Source organism: Cygnus atratus, chromosome Z (assembly GCF_013377495.2).
Source record: "Cygnus atratus isolate AKBS03 ecotype Queensland, Australia chromosome Z, CAtr_DNAZoo_HiC_assembly, whole genome shotgun sequence".
NCBI lineage: Eukaryota > Metazoa > Chordata > Aves > Anseriformes > Anatidae > Cygnus > Cygnus atratus.
The window spans coordinates 29,655,674-29,671,436 of record NC_066396.1 but is presented as its reverse complement, the minus strand read 5'-3'; the positions used below and the strand labels follow the sequence as shown (position 1 = coordinate 29,671,436).

At 40.5% G+C, this 15,763-nt stretch overlaps 2 protein-coding genes across 2 annotated transcripts in view; both read right to left on the bottom strand.

Moving 5' to 3' along the window:
• JAK2 (Janus kinase 2) overlaps window positions 1-2,600 on the bottom strand; it is a 109,793-nt gene extending 107,193 nt beyond the window's left edge. The window contains exons 1-2 of the mRNA XM_035567652.2: window positions 2,339-2,600; window positions 944-1,076 (exon numbers count right to left, since the gene is read on the bottom strand). The gene's annotated coding sequence lies outside the window, so the exon portion shown is untranslated. The remainder of the gene's footprint in view (window positions 1-943; window positions 1,077-2,338) is intronic.
• A 137-nt stretch (window positions 2,601-2,737) lies between these two features.
• RCL1 (RNA terminal phosphate cyclase like 1) overlaps window positions 2,738-15,763 on the bottom strand; it is a 31,957-nt gene continuing 18,931 nt past the window's right edge. The window contains exons 8-9 of the mRNA XM_035567654.2: window positions 9,595-9,698; window positions 2,738-4,233 (exon numbers count right to left, since the gene is read on the bottom strand). Of these exons, the coding sequence (XP_035423547.1) occupies window positions 4,083-4,233; window positions 9,595-9,698 (255 nt within the window). The 3' untranslated portion in view covers window positions 2,738-4,082. The remainder of the gene's footprint in view (window positions 4,234-9,594; window positions 9,699-15,763) is intronic.

Sequence of the window (15,763 nt, the reverse complement as noted above, 5' to 3'; positions counted from 1 at the left end):
AATTCATGCATATTTAGACCTGGCTTGCAGATGCTCTTTAGTACACAGGAAATACAGGTCAGGTTACTCTTCCTGGTGTATACACAGTAATCTTACTAGTCCATGAGAGAGACTAGCACTCATACCTAACATGTACTGCTACAGATATACTACAAATCACCTTAACAAATCTGTCTCAACTATAATATCATAATTTATCAAGTGTAAGTGCTACTTGGACATCGTGATGCTTTGACACAGTGCATGACTTCACTTCGTGACATGCACAGTGCTATCACAGCAGAGTTCAACCCACACACTCTTCCTTGCAGGACTTTGTCTTTTTTTCCCCTCCCACTGACAACACAGTGGTGCTTTTTTTGTTTTGTTTTTGGAGCTTGTTACCACTGCTTCTAGATCAGACCCAAGGAAAATTGTACGTGTTGCACCCACCAAGAATGATCTTTCAAGAAAAAGGTTACTAAGAACTAAACAGTAACTGTAAAAGATGCCCCTTCCACTTTTTTTTTTTTTTTTTGGAAATTCATGGTTGCTTTGACATAGAAGCAGCCTTACTCAGTATTCCCTAGGATAAACAGAAATTATTTCATCGGACATGCAAAATGAATGTGGGGAGATAGTCACACAATATCAAAAATTGAGCAAGAAATTCATATGTAAAATTATGCCTTCTGACAGCTGGTACTTTTCTTTATTGTCTTTTTTTCTCCGCCTGCTGTTGCTGTCTCAAGGGCATGATTGAAAAACTGGGAAGTGAATGTCATAGTATGCAAGCAGAAGAAGTACGTCTCAGTGGCTTGAAACAAAATCCATTTGACTCTTAATATCACCTGTGGGGTAGGGAAAGAAGAGAGAGAATATACTCTGGCAGTAACATAATCACCATTTTGAAAACATTACCCAGGACAGCCATGTACTTACTGTTTTGGCCTAGCTAACTCACCTATTCTGTGCTTCCCCAGGCATTTATTGCACTGGCTTCCAGCCATACACCTTCAGTAAACTGCGCTGTCTTGGACTGAAGCAATTTCACCTCCAGCATAATCTCTGCTACTCCGGAATCAGTTCTATAGCAACTTAAAATGAATTTTCCGATGTAAACGCAGAAGGGACAGGACAGTTACCATCACATCTCAGAAATGGAGTAGTGTTTAACAATACACATTAGGAAAAATGTGTGCAAGGTAAACGTACGTTTTTCAAGTACTTTTCACATCACCACAATAGTAGCCTTTCCTGTTAGGCAAGTTTAAAGAAATAGATTCTCCATTTAATGAGTTACTCTGATTAGTTCTCTGTCAAAACATTTCTCTGTGCTTCGTTCACCCTGTCCACACTTGAATGTTAAAATTACTGCAATTAAAATGCACATTGCAAAATACTTCTATTAACTAGTCCCTTCCCACACCTACACCCCTTGCTGTCCATCCTTAAAGCTTTTTGTAAGCAGAAAAGTTTCCAATCAAAACAGAAGGGTATTGCCTCAGTTGTTAACTCAAAAGGATGAACTAAATTGATGAATAGTGCAAGGAGTACAAAATTATTCACATACAAATTCAAGTAACCAGTTTTAAATCTACCATGACAGAGATTAAAACCTCCTCGTAACAATCATCCTTACGACAAAGCATGCGATTACGAAGAACGTGAGTTGTCTTCACCAGAAACTAACTTCCTCTGTACAGCTCGAAAATGAAGCTGCCTACTGCATATGGGATCAGTCTACCAACACAGATATTAATCACCATTCTCCCAATAAACAAACAGATCTTATCTGGAGGATTTACAAATAACTACTTTTCAAACAATGTAGAAGTCAAACAATTTTAAGAAAGCTCTTAGCTAAAAACTCCTTTGTAATTGTTCCTTTTTCTCCAGAGACCGTCTGTTCTAGAAGACTTACTCCTGCTACATACATGTATTTTTCTGAGTAAAGTAACCGGCAATTCTGAGTCAGAGCAAGCAGTCTGTTGTAGAGCTACACAATGGTTGTTTTCTCTCAGCAGGTCTAAGGGTTAGCAGCCTTACTTCAACACTGAGGTGTAGTTAAGCATGTGTAATTTTATGATTTAATTACTCTATTGCTAAGGAATCTGCTACCTGGGCAACACACTGCCCTTTCTATGTTTGGTGCAACTGGAACATTGGAAAACGCTGTCACAACTTCAAAAGCTGAGTTTTAAAAGTTAAAAGGTAATAGAGCTTTTCGGTTTTGAAGTTGTGACAACACTTCCAAATTTTTATTTAGGCTGATTTTAGAAATCTGAGCTGTGCTGCAAAATTGCATCTTTAATTAGCGTAGGTTTTATACATTCATTCTGGTTGCCATTGATCTCACCTTGTACATTTCAGCTTTTGGACCAATGGCTCCTTGTATTTCGCATAATTTTAATTTGGAGAGTTTCCAGCTTTTATTGCTTAGTTTACAAGGGGAAGCAATGTAAGAAGTTATTATTCTCCACCCACAGACTTTTTCCTGTTGTAATTTGAAATAAAAAACAAAACAAAAGTCAAATAATTTTATTTTGCTTTTAACTAAATTATTTTGGGTTTGCTTATCTGCAAATCAAATTTTAGAAGAGTAGTAAGTTATAAAAATGGCCTCACACTTCCAACTACGTGCCCACCCCCCCAGATTGTTCTGTAACTGTTTAAAATAGCCATTTATCACTTGAGGTACCGTCTTACAGTGATGGGGAAAAGGTTAGTTGGTTTGTTTTTAAAGGGGAAGAAAATATTTTTTAGGACAAAATACTTTATTTTTTTTCCAAAACATGTTTAGGCAGATGTAACAAGAACAAAGTACAGTAAAAAAAATGACTCATGGCCTCCAATAGTTCATAAAGCACTAATCAAATATCTAATGTTTTGTCAAAGTTCTGTTCAGTCCAATATACATTTTTCATATTACAGAGGTAATGCCCACTTTACAGTGGCATCAGATAAAGTTTGTAAGACCATTACAACACAGTCACTAGTACTTGCTCTATAAATATACCAGCTTTTGACATGGTTTTATTTTACTCCAAACACATTGAGTGTAGTCTGAAGTCAAGTATAAATATCTTTCCTTGTGTCAGGAGTTCAGCACTAAGCTCAACAGGTTTACATGGAACCTACCAAAACTCTTTCTCATGTAAGTATTTTTATCATGATAGGAACTTTTAGCACCAGTCGGCCCAAACAATGCTCATCGACTGTAACTTCTCTTTCAAAATGGAGAAGATGCACATAACTTGATGGCACTAAATGAATATATTTTTCTTCATGAAACCCTGCACAGCTTTTTTGTTACCTTTCAAAACTAATTGTGAACTACAGTGTGTCACATGCCAAACATGAAAAGAATGTTCGATAATTCAGAAACTGTCAAGGTTTCTCCTCCCATGCCATCTTTGCAGAGAAGGATAATATAAATCAGTATAGACTGTGATCTCTTCTTCAGTATTCTAGCATTAAAGAAAATTAGAAGGCATTTTTTCCCCTCCTGCAAAATTAATTTAGTCAACTTAAGTGGGAGTGAAGCATTTGACAAATTCTATACACAATGTATGTTGCTCCAAAAATAATACTTCCAGCTTGTACTTTTACTTTCATGCCAATATTAATTCCACAGATAGCTCAAGAATGTATCTCTTGTGACCATCTATTTTGTAGGGCAAATCTCATTTTGGTCAATCTTTTTTCCCCTTTCTATCTAAACCATTCAGAAAAAGCTAAGAGTGAAGTTTGTAGATAGATGTAACTAGAGCACCTACTGCATTTAAGGCTTGAGGATGCAAGAATAAAGGGCATGGGGACAAAAGGGGCACGTCTGTCCCCTGTAGTGGAGTACAGTGCAAAGAGCCCCAAGCCAGCTGAGACTCCAGCCAGCCATTCCATGCAATACAGAATAGTGGCATTACATTTGCGAAGAGGACAGGTCTAAACAGCCTAAAGTCAGCTTTATTGTTTCCATGCAGCAAGCTTGAGTACCTCTGCACTGGTTTTCCTTGTGCCAGAATAAGCACAGGGGAAGATGTTTTTTCATCACATCTTTGCAGTCTTTTCTGGCACCCCATTTCATAATCTGTAAATGTTTCTTATCTTATTGTTTTGCTAAGGTTGGAAAATCCAATGCCGACACACGTCATTAAGACTTTTTCCCCACCCTTGTGTTCTTCTTCAGGGGACTTCGTTTCAATTTTAAACATGATCTGGAAGAAGCTTCTCAGGTGTCGCAGAAATTCAATTCTGAGGGAGAAAAAACAACAGAATTTAAGAAACAAAACAGAAAGCCCATCAGCAGTACCTACTAGGGCTGATTCCAGCAGTAAGCACAATGAGTACAATAAGCATGAGAAGATTGCTTAGTACAGAGAAATAAGTCTACAAGCTCCAAAAATTCTTACTTGCATTGTTGCTAGTGATCCCTACTGAAATCACCATATGCTCTATATAAGCAGACAGAGGAGAAATGCCTGCCAACAGCAAGACAAAACAGTGATGAAGGAAGAAATGTGATGAAGGAGAAAAAAAAGGTGTAGCCAGGCAAGGTCACTTACCCATGATGCTGACTCTCCATCAGGGCCATATGAACCCAGTACCAACCTATGGTAATCCTCTCCCAATATATAAAGCAGAAATAAAAGATGAATAGGAATAGCCAAGAGGTTTGCATACGTCAAAAAGAGACATCAGATCCTAAAGCATGTGTTTGGTTTGTATTGCTAACTATTCCACTTCTGGGTTACGTGTTTCTTTAGAATCACTTCCAGATTCTTCATTCTTCCTGTTTTTTCAGACTGGATATTAGGAAAAATTTCTTTCCTGTGAGGGTGGTCAAACACTGGAACAAGCTTCCTAGCAAGGTGATTGATACCCCATGACTGTCAGTGTTCATTTGAATAACGCCCTTTAATTTTTAGTTTGCCACAAAGTTGCGAGGCAGTTGGACCTGATGATCTCTGTAGGTCCCTTCCAACTGAGCTGTTCAGTTCTATTCTCTGGTGATTTTCAGGGAAAAAAAAAAAAAAAAAGTAATTTCCTTTCATCATTTTAGAAGGGGGGCATAAAGAGCCTAAATGGACACAGTACTTCTAAATGCATACTGACCAGAGGAGTAGCAACAGGAAAAATAGTGAAAAGCATAAAATAGAACTAACAAACAAACAAAAACAGCAAAACAAACAAACAAAAAAACAATCGAAAACGACATTCCTACTGGCTTCTTCAAAACAGGGAATAAGCAATTACACCAAAGTGTTACAAATATAAAAATAATAATTGCTCATGACAGAATTCTAGTCTCTTCGTGTCACAGTCACAGGCAAGTCAGCAGCCTTGAACTAATATTTAATCTCCTACATCAATTAGCATGTAATATTTTTAGGTTAAGTTTCACCTTTGAAGAAAGAGAATGTGTACACCCAGTCCACACATTTGTACAGCTGGCAATCTGAAAAAAGCCTCTGCTTTGCATGCTAAGAACATCATTACAAGCTTAGCACACTTGTGTCATAACCCTAAATCAACAGAAGGTACCCACAAAATGCTAAGCAGTAGACCAAGAGCACAGTACAGTCCTCACTTAAACATCACAGGGCCTCCTGGTACCTCTTAATCACAGAAATTCAGGAGTATCCAAACATAAAGTACAGTGAGAGCTGCAGGAACAGAATTTGCTTTACCCACTTGAGTGTTGCTGCTCCTGTGCTTGGATACATGCACGGGGAGAGGAGGGAAACAGCAGTAGCTTGGCAAAGAGAGGCTCCTGTTACCGACACTGGTCTGTACTTGGTAAGATCTGTGATTCATCTCTAGAGCAGTCAGCTGAATACCTCTGCAGGGTGAACATGGGCACATGGCTCCTCCAGTTATGTAAACCTTTTCACCCCACCTTCCTGGGCTAGTGACCAGCCAGTTACAGGCACCAGCTCTCATTTCTTGAATGGGTTAACAGTTTAAAGGAAGAAATGAAGAGCGCCTTTTCTCCCATGCCTCCCCAGCTGCAAGGGTTCTGGTTGCTGCTAATAATAGGCAAATGGGCATACGTTGGCACAAATGCTTCAGTAAAGCTGACAGGCAAAAGCTGTGTACCAGCCTCCTTGTTAGCTAGGTCCTTTCCCAGAGCTTTGGCAGTGCGACATGCAAGCAGCCAAGCCCAAAACAGCAGGAACACAGTGTTGAATAGCAAGGAGGGCACAGAATAAGCTGCACAAATGCTGCACAAAGGCAGCATGGAACCAAAATCTTTGGGGAAAAATCCTTGAAGCTGACCAGCAAGACCTGCAACATGTTCATGGGATTTGTTCAGCCTGTACCTCTCTTTGTATGTTTGTAGATTTCCATGCTGATCTGCCTATTCTTTTGAGTAAAGACAGAGTGAAAAAGCAAAAGGGCTCTGCCACAGCCTCTGGGTAAATGAGACAGGCTTAAGGGAATGGGAGAGAAGGGGAGAATGCCTGGAGACCAGGAAGGAGAATTTTTGAGCAGTCGGAAGAGGTAAGAACTCTGGAAACAGGACAAAAAGAGGGGGAAGAGACAAGGATAGGTGACAAAATGAGGTAGAAAGTGGGTTGGTATTAGCTTGAGGCTGATACAGGTCAGGTATGAGAAGGTCTACATCCCAAGTAACAGAGGTGGCTGCATCAAACACACATGTACAGACCAGAGGAGTGATGGAAGGACTGAGAAGTATAGCACAGTTTATTTTGCTGGAATTTTAGTCTGTATCTTCAGGCAAGAACAAGGCAGAGCTGAACACTTTCCTTTAAGCCAAGCTAATTGAGCCACACCTGAGATATTCCTCAGGGCAAGCCACCTCCAAATTAAAAATCATTGTACTACCATAAAAAAGAAAAAAGGCATAAAAGTCTGTTTACAGAATTACCATGTTTTCCCAGAAGCCTGCTGAACAGCAGAGGTAACACATCCACTTCACACATTTTAGCTTGCTGTCATGGCAAAGGGACCAGCTTGCCAATCACCACCAGAGAAGACCTGGGCAACGCCAACAGCTTCTTTGCTCCTCTACCCCAAAAACAGAGCAGGGCACAGGAGAGCTCACTCACAGTCCCCCCAAACTGTGCCCATCACACCAGGGGACACAAGGGTGCCAGAGCTGACCCTGCCAGACCTGGCCTGAAGTCTCTGCTCTCAAGACCAGACTAAGTTGCTCCAGAGTACCAGATCCTAGCCCCCATCGGCTGCTACCCTGGCCCATCATGTGGGGAAGGGGAGGCCTTGGTCATGGCCCACCCAGGGGAGGAGGGAGAAGGGGCAAGTGAGAGAGTAGGGGGGCCGTGCCTATTCCCATTCCCTCTGGCTGAAACCCCCAAACGGCCTTGGAGCCAGGTCTGGGGGTCAGCTTAACGGGGCTGGGGTAGGACACTAGCATGCCTGCAGCGAGTATCTGTGCCACGAGCCATGCCACAGGCCTTGCCCAGCCAACAGTTATTTCCCCGGTGGCAGCCGAATAAACACCAATGGTGATGATGGAGCAGCGGCAGGTGCCACCTTCTGTGGCGAGTCTTCCCTCAGGCTGTGGCTGCCTTTTCTTCCTTCACTCATCTCGGCCCTGTCAGGTTTTCCCCTGACATTTTTGGTGGCCTGCATGCCACAGCTGTTGAGCAGTTCTCAAACACAGTTTGTTCGTACTTTTGCTCCAAAGCTTTTTCCTCCCTGAGGCCACTCAAGCTGGCAGCAGTGCTTTCTCGCTGCTCTCCTTCATGTGTCCTGCTTCATGCTGATTCACCTGCATGCAGACTAGTCCATCCTGCAAGACCTTCATTTCTTGCTTGATTTAAAATGTGTTGTTGTGCACAATTCAGCAAGGTGGTGGCACAGCCAGCACTCAGTATTAAGCTCAGCTTGACAGACATGCACTCACTTCTGTGAAATCTGGAATATATTACCAGAGAAGATGATCCAGATGGCCTCAGACCAAGTGGTCTTTTGGGGAGTGGTATCCCTCCTCAGGACAACACTGCTCATGGCATTGCCTCCACATTAGCAGGGGCAAAGCACATCTACCAGGGAAATGCACAAATGTGGAACACATTTCCTCATCGTGGTGGATGTATTCCAGAGTACCATATTCCCCTCACAGTGCTCTAATCCACCAGGTGAACTGTCACATTCATGCTACATTGTGCTAGGCGGGGAACTTAGTCTAGTTATATGGTTTATACACTCCAGCTTTGGAGTCCGGAGGTTAAAGCGTTAAATGCAGAGATGTCACAGTCCCAAGAGAGGAAAGGAGAGACAATGAAACGGAACATGACAGTAATTTAGTTCAAAAACTTGTGCATTTAATGAGCCGCTCAAGGGCCAAATTTCTCAACCCTTTACCAGCTGCTTTAGTGAGTGCATGAGAGTACTGGAGTTGCATGATCTCATGTGACACATGCTACTCCAGAATGTCTGCTACTGACCTTCATCCCTGTCGTGCACTACCTAACCTGTCAGAACTGACAACCCACCCATTTGAAATCAGCCTGCTTACAAAATAAAATAGTGTGTTCGCATGACTTGCATGGTATTAAAAAAAAAAAAAAAAAAAAAAGGGCTGAGCAATGCATGTCATTGCTTTGTTTCACCTGCTTAATAGTGCACTTCAAACACTGGTATTTACTACTTTGTATTCCTTTCACATGCATATGCTCTTCAGATGGGATTACTTTACCCCTGCAATGGGAAGCTTTCCTGTCCTCCCCCTCAAAATCTGATGAATGTTATTTCCAAGATAATAGGTGTTGAGAATAGCAGTTAGGCAATTTCTAGAGCTTATGTGATGGCACCACCATTCTTCAGTTATCACAGTACTGTACCTTTCACGTATACAGCACCGGTACCATGATAACCGAAAAAGGACAGTTCATAGTCTTATTGTTTGACACCATTGCCAGATAAACACCCCCCACTCCCATCTTGCTTAAAGAAAAAAACTCTTAGTCTCTATGAATAACTGTCAGCCACTTGTCATTCTGCTAGACCAAACGAAATTTTTGACGCTGCATTCCTTTTACCTACCTGCATGTTGAAACTAACAATATGAGAAATTTATTCTTTTTGTATCCTCTGAACAAGTACCAGCCACAGACAAATCTTTAACAAAATTCAAGACTAAAGGACATGACTAAACTCCACTGTTCAACAGGGCTAAAGCTCTAGGGCTGCACATAGCTCCAGAAAGTGAACTCTTGAGCTTTTTCCTTTGGACAGTCACAGCTTTAACATTTGGCTAGCCATTCAAAACATGCCATTTAATGCCACAGCTCCAGAGAAATCAGTAGGAAAACAAGGTAGTGTATGCTAGGCAACAAAAAGCTAACTGACGTACGCATACAATACAAGACCAACAACCAACAATAAACTCCATCTCTGTAATTTTCATTGCCTCAGAATCAGGAATAATATAGAACAGTAAGGAAATTATCTTCTAACATGTAGAAATAAGTATAAGGTAACTTACACCACCTGTCTCATTTGAAGATGGGTACAAGTTGTTCTGTTGTTCCGACTTAGACAGTATCTTCCACACAGAAAAATATCTGTCATAAAACTACCAAATTAAACAAGACTAGGTAATTAAACTGAACAAAAACAACTTACGTGTATGGAGACAGAGGTCCTAACAAGACTTTGGAAACATCCTGTTGTCCAAGGGTCATGAGCAGCAGAACAAGGCTCTGGTTTGTTGAATCTACACAGCCTCCCTGCAAACCAAAATGTTTTAATAATTAATCTCTGTACAAACCATAAATTGGGATGGGAAGAGAGTAACAGAGAAGAAACATACACTTAAAAGGCTGAATTAGTGCTCTCAATTTTCATGGTCCAAAAAGATAAAAATCTAGATTTTGTAATGATGACACATTAATTTAACTTGACAGGCTGGGAAAGGAACAGAACTCAACCAAAAATCAATAACCATGTCACACTAAAAAACCCACCCATTTTTCCCAACTTATTCTCTTCTAACACTACCAAAATTGAAACATTTCTGAACTCTAGTAACAACCATAAGCAGGAAGGTGACATGAACTTTTGCATTTCCACTCTTTGCAGTAAACTGAAAATAATTTAATAAACTGTAGCGCAGCACACATGAAGATACCAGGATTTGCAGTACCTTATGGTAAGTATAAAGTATTACATTTAGACAAATAATAGTTCAGCCTTAGCAGCTGCAAAACAGTAAGTTAAAAGCTGATCGACATACACCCTCCTAAGCACCTACTGTTAATTTTTGTCATTTTGCATATGTTTTCTCCCCATATTTATAATGGAATGCAATATTTTTATCGCTTTGTGAAAGAGCCACTATGTAGAACTACATATATGACAGTCAAGTAAGTACAAGAATAAGTCATACATGCATGGTAAATTGTTTTGTATGCAGAAAGTGTTAACTGTGATGAATATGAAAATTAGAATATGCAAATTAGGCTTTCATTGTTTACGAAACTTAAACAAATTAAAAGGGTAACCTTCAGTCAATACTAGTGCAGAGAGAATTTACTAGGTATGACTATGCAAACACATGGAAAATAAGAAAATTTCTGACATAACATTATTCTGTATTTTCCTCATGTTCATCCTGATCCAAAGCCCCACAAAGTCTGTGAACAGTTTCCTGCAGGTTCAGAACTGATGCTAAACCCTCTGAACAAGCTCTCTGGAAAAAGCAAAAACTGCAGAGCCATCCTTTTAAAACTGAACTCTCTAATAAGGTAAACTGGCAACTACCTTTCTGGGCAAAGAGAAAACTGTCATCATTTTCAGAGCTATCACCATTCAAAAAGGCAAGGGAGGAGCAAAATAAATTTTGGAATAGATAGACTAAAAAAAAAATGATGTGACAACTTGAGCATACTTGCCCAGTAAGAGTACAGAAAGAAGGACCTTTCCAAGGAGAGATACCGAATGTTTAATTTTCAAGATGGCCTTGTATCAGTATGACAAGCCTCAGCCCCATCCTTTTAAAAAAAAACAAATTCTGCACTTCATGTAACAGGTAGTATACCACAATCAAGGAAACATCTTCATTACGTATACCACCATGATCTAACTCATAGGAACACACTTTTACAGCAGCTCTTGTCATTTAAACTATGTGAACCTACTACACCAACATTGAGAGGTTCATGTATTCAACCTAATGCTATCTACAGGAATGATAAAAACTATGTTTTCTCTTGAATGGACAAAGTACCAGCAGAATTTGCTAGTGCAATCTAGAGCCACAGCTCTCATCAGCTGCACTTGCATATCTGAAACACGTAGAAGAAGCAGATGAGCATTTGGAAAGATGTATGCCTGATAAAGCACTTTTTATATCTGTAGTCAACTACTAATTCAAAATGCTCTTTACCATTTGGATGAAAACTTTACCTTTTGATGATCTTTTTTTTTTTAAAGCTGAAAACATTATAAAACATCTATTTTTAATCCCTAAATTTATGACCTAGTATATAAAAAAAGCTTCAATCAGCAGAGACAACCATGTCCTCTACGATATATCAACACATGATGCATCCATCACATCTTAGTTGCTCACAAGATCTCCCTTGCTGCAATGAGTCAGTCATCCCTACTACTGTGCATTAGCAATGTATTGTCGTGCCCATTCCCACATAGGCAATTGCCATACAGGCAAATTAAGTGATTTGCTTGTAATCTAATGCTGACAGAACAGTAGTTTGTGTCAAATTAAATACAAAGAAATGCCACTCCCAGAGAGGCCAACTTTTCTCCCTCAATCTACCTGCTGCTTACTCAGGAGTGCAAAAAGAACAATCCTCCCACTAGAAATGGGATGGGCAAAGTCAGAGCCAAATTGCTGAGCCAGCAGTGTGCTCAGGTGGCCAAGAAGGCCAACAGCATCCTGGCCTGTACAAGAAGCAGTGTGGCCAGCAGGTCTAGGGAAGTGATTGTGCCCCTGTACTCGGCTCTGGTGAGGCCGCACCCTGAGTACTGTGTTCAGTTTTGGGCCCCTCGCTACAGGAAGGACATGGACGTGCTCGAGCGAGTCCAGAGAAGGGCGACCAAGCTGGTGAGGGGTCTGGAGAACAAGTCTTACGAGGAGCGGCTGAGGGAGCTGGGATTGTTCAGCCTGGAGAAGAGGAGGCTCAGGGGAGACCTTATCGCTCTCTACAGGTACCTTAAAGGAGGCTGTAGCGAGGTGGGGGTTGGTCTGTTCTCCCACGTGCCTGGTGACAGGACGAGGGGGAATGGGCGAAAGTTGCGACAGGGGAGTTTTAGGTTGGATGTTAGGAAGTACTTCTTTACCGAAGGGGTTATTAAGCATTGGAACGGGCTGCCCAGGGAGGTGGTGGAGTCACCATCCCTGGAGGTCTTTAAAAGACGTTTAGATGTAGGGCTTAGCGATATGGTTTAGTGGAGTACTTAGTGTTAGGTCGGAGGTTGGACTCGATGATCTTGAGGTCTCTTCCAACCTAGAAATCTGTGTCTGTGTCTGTTCCAAAACAGCCGGCACTGTTACCAGCCTAGGATGCAGCTTGTAGTTCATGTTGATTCAGTTTATGGTAGTTTCTCCATTACTGTTTCCATTGACAACAGAGCCAGATCCAGGACATAAGTAGAGACAAAGGCCACTTAAAATCCAGTCAATTTTGAAATGCTGCAATACAAATATCACAGTCTATATGCACAAACAAAAATAACTCTGGGCATTTGACAACAGTGTTTTGAAAAGGATTACCCTTCAGAGCTTGAACCCAGCTTTAATTAAGTCTTGCTAACACTTTAGGATACACACAATTTTCTCTCTTACATGTGTGGTGTATACTTGCATGCCTCAATACACCCTGAGGTGTATCATTCATTAGGTCAAAAGCAAAACTGTTTTCAGATGGATAGAACTGAGACATATCACACTGAAGCAAGGTCATCTCCAAAGTTAAGCCTTCAGTGAAATGCTTCACTTGTATTACCTCTAGTTACACAGAACAACAGCCTTACCCCTTATACCCTCCCAAGCTCCCGTAACAACTCTAACTTTCCTCACAGAAGAGCTCAGACTTAATTAGGTATTACATCCTCCCCAGTTTCCCCTGATCACTAGGGGTATAAGTATTCATTTCGTTTCCAGTTCTTCCAGGCCCTTCTACCCTGTCAATCATCTACTATATGAAGTTCCCATAACTAGCTCCTTTCAAATACGTGAAAGGATGCTTTCTTTATTGCCCTTCTACAATTAAGCTTAGGTAAGAATTGCACACAGATTTCTAAAGACAAAACTAGTTACTCCATGTCCCTCTTTCAGGGCCCCTGTAATTAGCACTGTGCCATTTACTATTAGTCAATTAGCTCTGATATCCTTCCTTCAACAAAGATACATTAAAAAAAGCTCCACGGACTCCCAGAATCACATGCCCTCTTCAATTTCTTTTTGAAGGTTTAGTAATAGGCACCATTTAGCACTTAGTATAACAAGACTCAAATCCTTAGATTTGCTATGTGGTAAAGTTCATCTAATAGCAAACATTAAGCAAGCACTTTAAGAGATGCCTGTGAGCCCCTTTAAACAGTAATGAACTCCAATAGCAGTGTGGGTGACCCTGACTGCTAAAACCCTCTGCAGAGAATCATCTTCAATGCTGCCAGGATGCTCTTTTCGGATAAAACCTCTCCAGCCCCCGCAGCACAGTACCTACAGGTAAGGCACAGATGGAGAAACAGTTTCAAGCAGAAAACAGGCAACTGAAGCACAGGGAGAACAATTCTCCCAAGCCCTTTTTTGAGTGAGTACCAAGTGTAAAGAGAGTGGGTCTTAAGGACTGCCTGCTCAAAGCAGTCTGTTCTTGTCCCATGCACAACTTTCCAAACTTTTTACTGTTTCACCAGACGTGTTATATAGGCAAAGAAACAACAACAAAATACACAGTACCTTCAAAACACGCAAACATCACACACTTTGCAATGTGTTTTTTATACCCTCTCTCGTGTCAACACTGGATCAAACTGACCCAAGCTTGAAAAAAAAAAAACATTTTTTTTTAGTTGTTGGTGAGCACTCTGTGAGAGTGTGTCATAACATAAATTCCTTAACTCAAGTGCCAACTTTGTCATGGAAGGCCACAGCTAACAGCCTCGTTCACTAAGAGTCTGATCTTCAAAAACAGTGAAAACCCATGCCCCATCAGTTCATCATTCAAAGACTTGTGTGTTCCCCAAACACCTTTTTCTGTTGTCCTGAGATATGTACTATCTGGGTTTGCTTTGCAGAATTTGACTGAACACATTTAATAGCTGCAGTATGTCCAAAATTAAAATCATCTAGTCATGGCCTTTTCAGTCCTCTTCATTTTGGTAGTTCTGACTTCTGACTCTGCAGAAAGTATATCATCTGGACAGACTCCCCCCAATAGTTTCAATCTGTCAAGTGCTGGACAGTTTTCAAAGAAAAGAGAAGCTATTGCTGCTGATAAGAACATGTAGAAATCGGATTTTCATGCCTGCTTTAATCTGACTACCTGAACATCTTTTCCAAGAGGTCTATGCAAAGTAACAGGTGTACTGAATTTCACCTGTTTTTTTTTTTTTTTTTTTTAAAAAGGAAGATTTTACAATTCACCCCTCAAAAATAGCTAACTGTTGCTACACAATTGCTTGTAGAAATGCAGAGATGGTTTCACTGGCTGTTAGCTCTCCATGCATGCTAGACTTTCAAATACAAGGGGTCTGACCTACACCCAGGAAAAAAATCTGTTTGTGGCACTTCTGAGATAAGAACCCTGGACTAGAAATGATCCTTTGCAGTTTTACCAATAACAGCATTACCAGTCTGTATAGACAGAAGAGTTCTTGCAAACCTCTAACAGTACTTGTATTCTTTGTCTCTCCAAATGACACAGTCCTTTATAAGCATCTATATAGCTGTTTGGAAAGTGAAACTGCAGAATATTTTTGGAAACTTTTTCATTGCTTGCATCTAAGAGGAGAGGGAAAGTCCTCTAGCAACATGGTGCATGTAAGACAAGTTTTAGACACAGCAGGGAATACATGAAATACTTTTCAGTGGCAATGTTAGGGTTGTACTTGAGTTCTAGCATATACTGAAAAAATAAAGAAATAGTTGAAGACTGGAAAAAGTGGGCAGGTTGGTAATTCAGACAGATGAAGAATGTGTTTGCAGCAGAGAAAGCAAAAGATAACAGATGAACAACCTATCCACTGGCATGGATGTAAGGCCTAAGACTAAGGGGTATTTTTATAACTGACTACATTACCTAAAACAGGCTATTATTAATGGCATTTTAAATAATTTGCCATGTCCTAACAGGTTATTCTACTTCAGAGCAAATAAATCTTTATTTATTACGACATTGAGTACAATTTGTAGATGGCTGCCTCCTAAAGGCCAAATGTGTTTTGTCAGCACTAACAACTGCTTATTTTAACATCAGTGGAGATACACAACGAGAGTTGATAGGTTCTTTATTAAATCAGAAGCTCAGTAATTGCTAAATAATTTGTTAGACTGAGAGGTGGTCATCTATCAGAAGTCTCACCACAAATGAAAACAAGCATTTTAATAAAAATAATCATGCTGTGGGAAATTGTGATGCACTTAAGATTCTTACGGAAACTCTGTCCTACGTCTTTTCTAACAAACCATTTAGTCAGTTCCTCATACAACAAACCTCAGGACATTTGAGTTTGTTATTGCCACAGTGAAGTGGCCAGCATTGAGGCTAGCTACTTTTTTCCTTCCTTCCTCTTTCTCATACTTTCCCACTCACAACACCTCATTCCC